General features: G+C 39.3%; 2 protein-coding genes across 7 annotated transcripts in view; one reads left to right on the top strand and one right to left on the bottom strand.

Annotated features, from left to right (window-relative positions):
* CMSS1 (cms1 ribosomal small subunit homolog (yeast)) overlaps window positions 1–12960 on the bottom strand; it is a 395179-nt gene that overhangs the window by 361509 nt on the left and 20710 nt on the right. The gene's annotated exons all lie outside the window — the stretch shown is intronic.
* Window positions 1–12960, top strand: part of FILIP1L (filamin A interacting protein 1-like) — a 308683-nt gene that overhangs the window by 283677 nt on the left and 12046 nt on the right. For all 6 annotated transcript variants that reach the window (XM_010841939.1, XM_010841940.1, XM_010841941.1 and 3 more), the window contains one exon: window positions 3573–6348. In XM_010841939.1, the coding sequence (XP_010840241.1) occupies window positions 3573–6348 (2776 nt within the window). The remainder of the gene's footprint in view (window positions 1–3572; window positions 6349–12960) is intronic.

The raw sequence follows: 12960 nt of genomic DNA, 5'->3' as shown, positions 1-12960 counted from the left end.
ATTACTGTTTGGTTTAAATCCCAAGGAAGGAAGCTGCCTCAGGGGACCCTCAATTGCTAAATTGTGACAGCAAAACTTCTCCTTACATGAACTAATTTGTCCGTGAAATCTGAACAGATGTGAGGCTATTTATTATCTTAATCACTGCACTTAGTGCACCTATTCACGTAGCTCACTATGGAAGTATTCCAAGGTTTGCTTAGGAGATGGTGCCACAGACCTTACTGGAGCTGTTATATAATATGTGGTAGATGCTCCTTACTGCCTTTCTAAAATTGGAAAACTCTAGAACTTTGGAAACATTTGGCTTCAAAAGTTTTAGATAAGTGATTGTGAACCTGAAATGACTAACATGCAGTCAATACTCAGCAAATATTTGCTGAAAGCATTCAAATATATATTTGAAAAAAATACACATAGTCAAATATGTGTGTATATACACATACACACACACACACACACATACATATATACATCCCTGAAGTAGTAATTAGCAGTGTGACAATTAGTCACACTACACTGTAGTAGTGTTCACACTACACAGTCTGTAGTAGTGTACACACAACAGGTCGGGCTTGCAGCTTGAAATCTTGTAAGACTAGCTAACTTTCCAAAGAAACAACTTTCTTCAATACTATAAACCTCAAACTTTATCCTTCAAAATGTTTCTGGCAAGAAACAGTGAATGATTTAGGATAAACCCATTCACCATACCAGAAACTGCTACTGCTAAGTCACTTCAGTCGTGTCCGACTCTGTGCGACCCCATAGACGGTAGCCACCAGGCTCCCCCATCCCTGGGATTCTCCAGGCAAGAACACTGGAGTGGGTTGCCATTTCCTTCTCCAATGCATGAAAGTGAGAAGTGAAAGTGAAGTCACTCAGTCATGTCCAACTCTATCGACCCCATGGACTGCAGCCCACCAGGCTCCTCCATCCATGGGATTTTCCAGGCAAGAGTACTGGAGTGGGGTGCCATTGCCTTCTCCGACACCATACCAGAAAAGCTGATTCCAATTCAGTAGCATAACTGGTGTCTCCGTCTCTTTCTGTCTGTCTGTCTCTCTCACATATATACACATCCCTGCAGTGTGTAATAGCACCATGTGTAACAAGCACCCAACCGGCCCTGGGATTGATCCATCAGGGCCTCCCTCCTATCATGGATTCTACTGGTTGATGGTTGGGGCTGTAACTCTTTCTGCATATAAATTCCTATCTTCTTCCCTGAAAGGCTTTACCAGACTACCTAAGGTGTGCTCATGGGACTAGTCCAGGGAAATAGCAGGTTCTTAAGAAACAAGTAGTAAGGAAACGCTGAGGCATATGTATTCAAATTGTCACTTTTATGTGTCTACCCATGTAAAAAGGAGCTTGGAAACAGATGGGGATACCAGCCGATTTTCAGAAACTACAGAAAAAGATAAATGAACTTGCACCATGCTGAAAAGATGCATCATGCTTGCTTCAAGAAAACACTGAACACAGTGGAAACAACTGAAATGTCTTTAAACTCTTTTTTGCCAGTTTTGGCAATGCCAGGATCCACTGATGACCATTCAATTTTAATGCTCTTTTCATCATACTCCAAACAATCTTCCCTTCCTCGTATCCTAAGAAAACATACCTTCTTCTCATGAAAATGAAATAGCACATGGCATTGTTTAATAAGCTGAAAAGAAATCCTGAAAAGCTTTTGTGAAACTATTCTCTAATACAATTCTAAGAACTGTGATGTAGAGAGGGGAAAATATTTCACTGCAGTATTGTTAAATACCATCCTAATGCTCATGTGGGAGGAAGAAGCACTTTGCCAGTTTCTGTAACAACTTCACCACCAGCACAGTTTACCATGGACTCTGCCACTGAGTTGTGAAGCCCCACTGCCTTTCAGGAGGGAGCCACCATGTTTCTCTTCTCAGGTTCCCATGTGTATCAAATGGGAATGGGGCAGGGCCAGAAACCCTGGGCAAGCCTCCTGCCAAGTGTGGATTAGATCATCAACCAACCCACCCCAGCTTCCGCAGAAGTGCACAGGCCACAGCCCTTGGGCCAGCCTGTCAGGTTCTCAAAACAGGAAAAACTAAAAGTGGATCCTCCCCATAAAAAAGTTTGAAAGTTCTTACATCATACAATTATTTTAAACACATTGCCTCTTGCATAGTGTAATTACAGAAGAGCAGATTCGAATCTCAAAAAGGACTCTATTTCCAAGAATACCCCAAGTTAATTTCCCTGTACAATGTTTTAAAAAGAAAGTTCTGTGGGAAGGATTAAAGACTTGCATTGGATAATTAACTCATTCCTAGTAGATAAGATACACTAAAACTCTCTATGCTTGATCAAGAAAACAAATATTTACAACTTTTCACCTATGACAAGTCCCTCAGTTAAATTCTTCAGGGATTCCATCCTATTTTAGCTTCTGTATAACAATACTGCAAAGCTGTAATTACATCCTCTATAATCAGCCCATTCCCAGTGTAATTAGGAGTGCCACAAATTTAAAACTGTGACCTCAATACTGAGGGAAAAAGTGTGTGGAAGAGAGAGTTTATACTGCATACAATATGTCTTCCATGTTTTATTGACAAATTTAAAACATAAAGAAAAAAATAACATGTTATCAAAGTCATCATTCAAAGGACTCATGATTCAAAATGGTTCCTGATAAGAGTTTTTCCTCCATCATTTCTAATATCTGACACTCATCAAGCTCTTTTGTATCAAATCCCATGCTCTTCCCATATGTTATGAAAACTCTAAACCCCTTCAGGTACTTGTCAGTTCCTCTCATTCAACTACCATCCACTGTAGGAATAAAGATAGATGTGCATGGATTCCTGACACAATGTCAGGCTAGTGTAAACCAAGTTTAAGCTGGCAAATAGGTCCATTAGTAAAGTGCCTAACTTATAAGCAATGTGAATAAATTTAATCTTAACTAAGAATAAGGAAGCTGATCAAACATTAGTAATCACATATTGTAATGTTTCAAGCAAACCATTTGATAAATACAATAATAACCACATTAATAAAACAGATCAACAGCAACAAAACTTCTCAAATGCTTATGGGTCAGCACTGTGAGAATCTTAGATGAATAATCTCATTTAGTTTTCACAAATGGCCCCTGGATAATAAAGTAAGTTATCACCTCCAGTTTTCACAGAGGAAACTGAAGCCCAGGGGATGTTAAATAACTGCCCAGGTTAATTAGTTGGTAAGAGTAGGGCCAGTCTTGAAGCTTGGTCCAAGTGAGTCTTAAGCTTGTGCTTGTTTTTACAAATGTCTATTGATTATATGTTACACAAGCAATTTAAACCAAACATTCTTGTCCTTACTCTTTCACTAAGGCTCCTGGTGAGCGAAAACTGTTAACAATCAATGAGGAGTGGGAAGAAAGCAGGAAGTGGAAAAAAAGAGCAAGATTCCCCACCTCCATCAAATTCAGGAACTCCTTTCCATTACTGTATGAGTTGATACTGTCTAAATTACATACATGTTTACTCACAGCCTGTAAGTTACGAAAGCACCAGTTACAAAATAGAACGCACTCTTGTATTTTTCAGATTAAAAAGGCTGATTGACCAAGAAACTGAGTCCCGGGAGAAGAAGGAGCAGGAAAAAGAGAAGAGGGTCACCGCCCTGAAAGAGGAGCTGACCAAACTGAAGTCTTTTGCTTTGATGGTGGTGGACGAACAACAAAGGCTGACGGCACAACTTGCCCTTCAAAGACAGAAAATCCAGGACCTAACCACAAGTGCAAAGGAAACACATGCTAAACTAGCCCTTGCTGAAGCCAGAGCTCAGGAGGAAGAACAGAAGGCAACCAGACTAGAGAACGAACTGCAAACGCAGACCACAAAATTCCACCAGAACCAAGAAACAATTATGGCGAAGCTCACCAATGAGGACAGCCAAAATCGCCAGCTTCGACAAAAGCTGGCAGCACTCAGCCGGCAAATTGATGAGTTAGAAGAGACAAACAGGTCTTTACGGAAAGCAGAAGAAGAGCTGCAAGATATAAAAGAAAAAATTAACAAGGGAGAATATGGAAACTCTAGTATCATGACTGAGGTGGAGGAGCTCAGGAAACGTGTGCTAGAAATGGAAGGGAAGGATGAAGAGCTCATAAAAATGGAGGAGCAGTGCAGAGATCTCAATAAGAGGCTAGAAAAGGAAACATCACAGAGTAAAGACTTTAAACTTGAGGTTGAAAAACTCAATAAAAAGATTATGGCTCTGGAAAAATTAGAAGATGCTTTCAGCAAAAGCAAACAAGAATGCTACTCGCTGAAATGCAATTTAGAAAAAGAAAGGATGACCACAAAGCAACTGTCTCAGGAACTAGAGAGTTTAAAGATAAGGATCAAAGAGCTAGAAGCCATTGAAAGTCGTCTGGAAAAGACAGAATTCACCTTAAAAGAGGATTTAACTAAATTGAAAACATTGACTGTGATGCTGGTAGATGAACGGAAAACAATGGGTGAAAAATTAAAGCAAACTGAAGATAAGTTACAAGCTGCTGCTTCTCAGCTCCAAGTGGAGCAAAATAAAGTGACAACAGTTACTGAGAAGTTAATTGAGGAAACTAAAAGGGCACTGAAGTCCAAAACTGATGTGGAAGAAAAAATGTACAGTGTAACCAAAGAGAGAGATGATCTAAAAAACAAACTGAAAGCGGAGGAAGAGAAAGGAAATGATCTCCTGTCCAAGGTTAATGTGTTGAAAAATAGGCTTCAATCCCTGGAAGCAATTGAGAAAGATTTCCTAAAAAACAAATTAAATCAGGATTCTGGTAAATCCACAACAGCATTACACCAAGAGAACAATAAGATTAAAGAGCTTTCGCAAGAAGTGGAGAGACTGAAACTGAAGTTAAAGGATATGAAAGCCATTGAGGATGACCTCATGAAAACTGAAGATGAGTACGAGACTCTGGAACGAAGGTATGCTAATGAACGCGACAAAGCTCAGTTTTTATCTGAAGAGCTGGAGCATGTTAAAATGGAACTTGCCAAGTACAAGTTAGCAGAAAAGACAGAGTCCAGCCATGAACAATGGCTTTTCAAAAGGCTTCAAGAAGAAGAAGCTAAGTCAGGTCACCTCTCAAGAGAAGTGGATGCACTGAAAGAGAAAATTCATGAATACATGGCAACTGAGGACCTGATATGTCACCTCCAGGGAGATCATTCAGTTCTGCAAAAGAAACTCAATCAACAAGAGAACAGGAACAGAGATTTAGGAAGAGAGATTGAAAACCTCACTAAAGAGTTAGAGCGGTATCGTCACTTCAGTAAGAGCCTCCGGCCCAATCTCAATGGAAGAAGAATCTCTGACCCTCAAGTATTTTCTAAAGAAGTTCAAACAGAAGCAGTAGACAATGAGCCACCTGATTATAAGAGTCTCATTCCTCTGGAACGAGCTGTCATCAATGGTCAGTTATATGAGGAGAGTGAGGACCAGGATGAGGACCCTAATGATGAGGAGTCTGTGCTTTCCTTCAAATGCAACTCATCCACTCCCTGTCCTGTTAACAGGAAGCTCTGGATTCCTTGGATGAAATCCAAGGAGAGCCATCCTCAGAATGGCAAAATACAGACTAAACCCAATGGCAACTTCATGCAACCCGGAGATTTAGTCCTAAGCCACACACCTGGGCAACCACTTCATATAAAGGTTACTCCAGACCATGTCCAAAACACAGCCACTCTTGAAATCACAAGTCCGACCACAGAGAGTCCTCACTCTTACACAAGCACTGCAGTGATACCAAACTGTGGCACCCCAAAGCAAAGGATCACCATCCTCCAAAATGCGTCCATAACACCAGTGAAATCAAAAACCTCTGCTGAAGGCCTGATGAATTTAGAGCAAGGCATGTCCCCAATTACCATGGCAACCTTTGCCAGGGCACAGACCCCAGAGTCCTGTGGTTCCATAACTCCAGAAAGGACAATGTCACCTATTCAGGTTTTGGCTGTTACTGGTTCAGCTAGCTCCCCGGAGCAGGGACGCTCTCCCGAGCCGATAGAAATCAGTGCCAAGCACGCAATTTTCAGAGTCTCCCCTGACCGGCAGTCATCATGGCAGTTTCAGCGTTCAAATAGTAACAGTTCAAGTGTGATAACTACTGAGGATAATAAAATCCACATTCACTTAGGAAGTCCTTACATGCAAGCTGTAGCCAGCCCCGTGAGACCTGCCAGCCCTTCAACACCACTGCAGGATAACAGAACTCAAGGCTTAACTAATGGGGCACTAAACAAAACAACCAATAAAGTCACCAGCAGTATTACTATCACACCAACAGCCACACCTCTTCCTCGACAGTCACAAATTACAGTAAGTAATATATATAACTGACGACCCTTCCTTATCCGGTTTATACTGATATTGCAAGGAACTCAGTCCTTTTTAATTATCCCTCCACATCCCCCCAAAGACTGACTGAACTTGTACTTTGGGAAGGTTTATGCATGAACTATCCAAGAGTATCTGAAACTAACTATTGCCTGCATAGTCGTATCAAGTGTGCACTTACTGTATATCTTTTCATTTACATACCCTGTATGGAAAATATTTAGTCTGCACTTGTTTAAATACATCTTTATGTATTTCATTTTCCATAACTCACATTAATTTGACTGCAACTTGTCTTGGTGAAATACTTTAACATTATAAAGCAGTAAATTGTTATTTTTACCATTGCTTGCTGAATTTTCTTTTGGTCATTCTGTGTTTGTTTGTTTTTTTTTTTGCATGTATAATAGAATTTTATTTCCTGTTCATAATGTCTATTAATTCTTCATTAAAAACAAACAGGATCTATTTCCCATTTATAGTCAACTTCTGATCAGGTATTAGAGGAGAAGGAAGTAGCTGAAATAAATAAAATTTTATGGCTCTTTGATTTCAAGGTGAACTACAAGATCTCACAGGAGCAAACTTGACTTCACGCTTGAAATGTTTCCTAATATCCCTGGTGCCCAGCACAGTATTTAGCACATATTAGGAATTTAGAAACTTAATAAAATGTTTACTCATAATCGCTGAATAAAATAATATTAATTTGCTTTTGTGAGCATGTATGAGCTGAGGCATGTCAGGTGAAAGAAAGAAGTGTGTTAGGAAGCCAGAAAAAGCACCTCTGGAAATACAAGTTACCTTGACAATCAAGAGTTGACTGTGTTTCTACCATACATTAAAAATCCCCTTAACATGTTTGTCTACATCTAAACAGCCACTAAAACATATGCTAGAAATCAGCCTAGAATTAGCCACTAAAACATATGCTCTTGAACACTCTGCTTCAAACCAAAAATGTCATTATTGTTCTTTTCTCCTATTTGGCTCCCAGAATAGTTTGAACTACTTAAGGTAGCTGCTTCCAACCTTACTTGTTAGTGGTCTGCAGTCAGAAGCTTAAACTTGACTGTAGGTTGTTGTTTTTTTTTTTTAACCTCCCAACAAGCAAATAAAAAACAAACATAAGTTATAGAAAAGGCATATTTTTTAAAATACTGTATGTTAGTTGAGGAATTTTCTTCTGTGATTATTGTTATATGATTTTCAAGGTAGGTGAGAAAAATTCAGTAATCCTTAAAGAAAGAAAAAGCATCCTAGGAATTCTGATACTGGGACTGTCAGCATAATCTGTACCTCTGTAGCAGAGAACAACAGCTTTCAGAGGAACATTTCATATTACAAATCTGGTCCCCAAGCCACATTCCAAAAACATGATTTCAGACAAAGTAGCTCACTGCCATTTTCCCTTTTCCAACCTCATAACTGTTAATTTAGTGTGGTCAATTTTATTGCCAGTTATTGATTTTAAACACAATTCATTTAGACACCCAGGAAAACTGTGAGGATCTTTAGAAGTAAAAGCCATCTTTCACAATTATCCTCCTTTTCCTGCAAAATCAATTTCATGATAGCAAAGCAAGGATTTGTTGACAGAAACACTTCCATGGTGATGAACTGCAACACCAACGCTGTGGGCTTGCATCATCATTAAATAAATTTGGATGAAAGCTGAGGTTAGTGATGAATGAGAAAGCTTCTGTTTAAACACATTTATCATGGGAATCGGCAGTGACCCAACTGTATTACAGAATACATGATGGTCTAAATGTTTTCCAAAACTGTTTTTAAGTTACCTTGGATTAGAACTTTAGAAGAAACTACAACTGTTATTTTATATCTTTTAAAGTAGACACTGATAATGTTGCTACATGGGATATCTTTTAAGATAATAATCAAGAGAGTACATATAAAGTTTTGGTGAATAGTGATCAACTAATAAAAAACAGAAATAGTTTATAATCAACTAATAATAAACAGAAACTAGAAAGAATTAAAATACAAAGTCTTCCCAGCATTTCCCAACTTTGTCACATAATGACATAAACAGAAAACACACTGGATGGATAAAGAGGCAGAGGTGATGAGCTGAGGGACTCCTGTCACGCCCAGGTTCCTCCCGGCTGCCCCAAGTACTGAGGAAAAGATCCATTTTGGGCACACTTGTAACTAAGAGTTTGAGAGGCTCTGGACTATTCATTAGTTGAACTGTTTTGTAAGGATTCAATTTCTTATCTTATGTGAGCCAAGCAATTTTATATAATAAAGTTAATACCCCAAGTCCTGTGCTCTATGATTATAATACACAAATTCTCATTTCATCATCCTGCTCCAGATATTAACTACAAATAGGCTTCCCAAGTAATTAACATTATTGGAAATCTACTGGACTTTCAAGGAACTGAACTTCTTTTAGAGGTTCCTCTACTAGGACTACTTTGGTGTAACAATTCATATCCACATCAAAATTTACAAACACTGTCGTATTAATAACATATATAGATTACTAAAAGTGCTACTAATCAAAGTTTATGGTAAAGAGAGCATCATCTCTTAAAAAAAAGTTTCTTTTCCATAAAATCATACAAAGAATGACACAGACTACATTTTTGGCCTTTAATTTCAAAAATAATTCTTCATAACTCTGTGTGCTTATGTGTGCATATGTGTATGTGGGGTTCCAGGACTTTCTTTTTATTGCACATAAAATCACAGACGAATCCTGAAAACTAGGAAGGAGAGAGGAAATGTCACTGGAAAATCTTCATATGAGATATGTGGAAGTGGAGGGTTGTGTTCTTGAAGAAAAGAAGGCCCTTGAGAGGCTCATAGGAGACATGATTGTTTCTATAAACATCTGAAAAAATATCTTCCTTTCATTTCATCTGAGGTCCTAGCTTCAGAACCAAGATTCATTTTACTCAGTCCCTGATCCTTTTAACTTTTTGAGCTGCAGCATTCTATCACGGTTTTGAATGATTCTATTTTATGACATTTTATTTTATTTTGTCAATTTATTTTAATGACATTCTTCTTGCCTTTTAAGACCATTTCCAAAGCTTTCCCAAGGAGGCCACTGCTCTGAGTTATCCTTACAAGAAGGACATTATACATTACAACAACTGGATCTTTACATACAAAGCAAAGTCTCTCTATGTGTTCAAGATGATGACAGGATTATATAAATTCTGTTAGTACTTAGAGAATTTCTACAACTACATTTCAGAATGCCAAGACATTAGGCAAAGGATAAACTAGGTTGCACTGTGAGATGACCATAAAAGGGGTATTTAATTTAAAATTTTTAGACTTGTAGTATAAAGATTCTGTGATCTTTATTGACTAAAATATAACTCCACACAAAAACATTTTTCACAGCTGTTTGATACTTAATCTTTACCAAGTGAGTCTCCTTTGAAACTTGTTAGACAAAGGCAGAGAGAGAGCTTTAATAACACTCTAGTTTCCCTACATTTTGGCTTCTGATATTGTCTTTTCCTCCAGATAATCATTTTGCTTTGCAATCCTAAGAGAAAAAATAATTAGGCAATAATGCATGCCCAAAACAATAGGATCTACATTTCTCAAAGTAAAATTCAAAACACATTATGAAAATCCCCTGATGTCCCACCCAGAGTTATCAAATCCCAGTCTCTGAGGATAGGGCCCAGGAAGCTGCATTTTTTTAACAAGTTCCTCTGCTGATTACTATGTACCTAAAGAAGGACTTGGGCTTCCCATGCAGCACTGATGGTAAAGGACCCACCTGCCAGTGCAGGAGACATAAGAGACACAGGTCCAATCCTTGGGTCAGGAAGATCCCCTGGAGGAGAGCAAAGCAACCCACTCCAGTATTCTTGCCTAGAGAATCCCATGGATAGAGGAGCCTGGTGGGCTACAGTCCATAGCGCTGCAAAGAGTTGGACATGACTAAAGCCACTCAGACATATCTACTGATATATTGATAAACACTAGCAAATACGTTCTGACTCTAGTCTTGCTCTATCAGAATGAATTACACCTGTTTCAGGAAGTGTGACTATTCCACCCTCTAGTGGCTGGCATGACAAACATGGCTTATTCTCCAGGTTTTCTTTTTATTCAAAAGAAAAGCTCAATAAAAACTGCCATTTTATAAGGTGGGAAGGTTCCCAGTTTTACAACAGTAGCAAAGCATACATGTCTGAATCTTTGAGCAGTAGCAGGCTGTCTGACAACTACAAGCTCTGTTTCACCTTCAGGTCCCTGGGCCTCAACATAACCCTACAGCATTTCTTGGGAATGGTCCAGAACATACATTAAAGAGAGCAGTTTGGATGAGCCAAAACAAAGGACTCCATTCACCTTAGGCCACAGTGAAGCAAAGCCAAGAAAGAATAAGGAAGATAAGTGGTTCAATAAAATCCCCAAACCTTAAAACTCATTTTCATTTAGATTAAGCTCCAAGTCCTTTCCTTTGTAACTGGTGGATCCTTCTACTGTGCAGTCAGAGCAGGTAACCCCCAAAGGCAAGGCTGTAGGGTAAAGAATCCTTAGGGAGTCGAGCAAGTTAACCAGCCAACACACTTCTAAGTACCCTATAATCTGATAATACATTAATGCTGTTCATATGGCAACACATACAACTCTGTCAATATTCTATCAGGACACCAGGTTTTACAACACTTAGAACAGTGCCATAAAAATATAATCTGGGCTAACCTTTAGCACTGCAGTCAGAAATCTGACAGATAATCCTCTTGTGGCCTCATTTTCAAATTTATTTTTGTCACAAAATTACTGGTCAAGAGAAATAAAATTTATCGAGTTACGTGAGATAATTTTTTGAAAGCCTAAAAGTTGTATTTTAGTGAGTTCCTTTTCCCACATAGCCAAGTGGTTCTGTATGATATTTTTGTGAGGTTACCTAAAACACACCCTTTTTTTTGCCTATCAGTTTTGTTTCTTTTTCAAAGGCTAGTCATCTCTGAATAATCAACAATAGGCCCTACAGATCTACAAAGGCTGTCTCACTCTCTGCCATTCTTTAGGCCTCTGGAAGGGTGGAGTAAGATTACTGACATAGCACCCCTGTCTCAGTGACATCACAGCATCTCAGCATTAGTGTCTGCTCTTCAAAGAACCACAGTGGACACAACGGATCAATCCACCGATAGGGACAAACTGAACGGGGTGGGTGCTAAGGAGAAAGATTCACTGAGCTTCAAGAGCTTCCTATATCTGATATACAGAGATGAGAATCTGGAACCAGACTAAAATAAGCCTCAAAGCAACTTTAAAAATCTGCGCTGAGGAGTTTCATTGCATAAGGCTTGTTTCTACTAATTTGATAGACAGGCCTAGAGCACATGCATATTTGAACGTTTTTGTTTGTATTAATACCTTTTACCTTTGTCTCTTTCAAAGATACCATACTACAAACCAGTATTTTCAGATGAGCTTTCCATTCTTCACATGCCTTTGGAAGAAATAGAAGTCTAGACAACCAACCAACTTTGCTTTGGTGGGCAAAATGGGGGAAATGTGGGTTTCAGCAGGATTCCTAAGAACTTAAGAAATAACCCTTTACTGTTTAGAACTTTCTAAAGTCTTCTGTGAGGCGTTTCAATCCCATTTGTATTAGCTTATAATACAGAATCATTACAAGTGATTCTATGTCTTCTATGAGGATACAAGCACCATTCATTCCTCAACAAATCACTTACAAGAATGAACCCACAAACATTTATGAAACACCCAATATTTACTCATTGCTGTGCAAGACAGCTATGCAGGTGATAAGATTTAGAATCTAAGGCAAGAGTTGAGAACTACCTTAAAAGGTAATTAAGAGCACAATACAGAAAAGGAATTCTATAGATAGCAAGTTCTATAGGCCTTTGGAGGAGGAATAGATTACCCTGGACAGGGTTCAGGGGTCAGGTTTCAGACACAGATAGGATCTGACTGGAGGAGAGGTAGCTGTCTGAGAGAGAAGGAAAACTGGGACAGAGATTCCAGAAGGTTCTCAGAGCAGAGGTGCGGGGGCAGGCAGGAGAGCAGAAAACCAGCATTCGAGGAACAGTGAGTGATGCAGTGTGGCTGACATTGACACGGCTGGGGAGTGGTCACAAAGAGTCAGACACGATGGAGCGACTGAATAACAAGATGCAAAAGGCACAGTATTGTCAGAACCTGAAGGTCCTTGACTACCATGCTAGGGCACTCTGTCCTCAAAGACGTTCTCTGGGTAGTGAGATAGAGAAAACTAATGCTTTATACACTGTTATTTTATTTCGTAATAACCCTGTAAAGTGGATATCATCACAATTTTAGAGATGAAGCTATCTCAGCGCAAAGGGGAAGCATAATAAATCGTATCTAATCCAGCTCAGAACACAGACCGGGCGCCTAACATTAGCTGCCTATTCTCTGCCTCACAGTCTGCCGCTTCAGCCAGAACACTCGGAACACCCCTACATACACACACGGGGCTTTTCCCTGCTTCTTCCCCACTGCTCTGCTGCTGCTGCTAAGTTGCTTCAGTCGTGTCCGACTCTGTGCGACCCCATAGATGGCAGCCTACCAGGCTCCCCCGTCCCTGGGATTCTC

Source organism: Bison bison, unplaced genomic scaffold, assembly GCF_000754665.1.
Source record: "Bison bison bison isolate TAMUID 2011002044 unplaced genomic scaffold, Bison_UMD1.0 scf7180017864168, whole genome shotgun sequence".
Lineage (NCBI taxonomy): Eukaryota > Metazoa > Chordata > Mammalia > Artiodactyla > Bovidae > Bison > Bison bison.
Note: the sequence above shows the minus strand (reverse complement) of the source record. Positions and strands in the feature narration are given on the sequence as shown.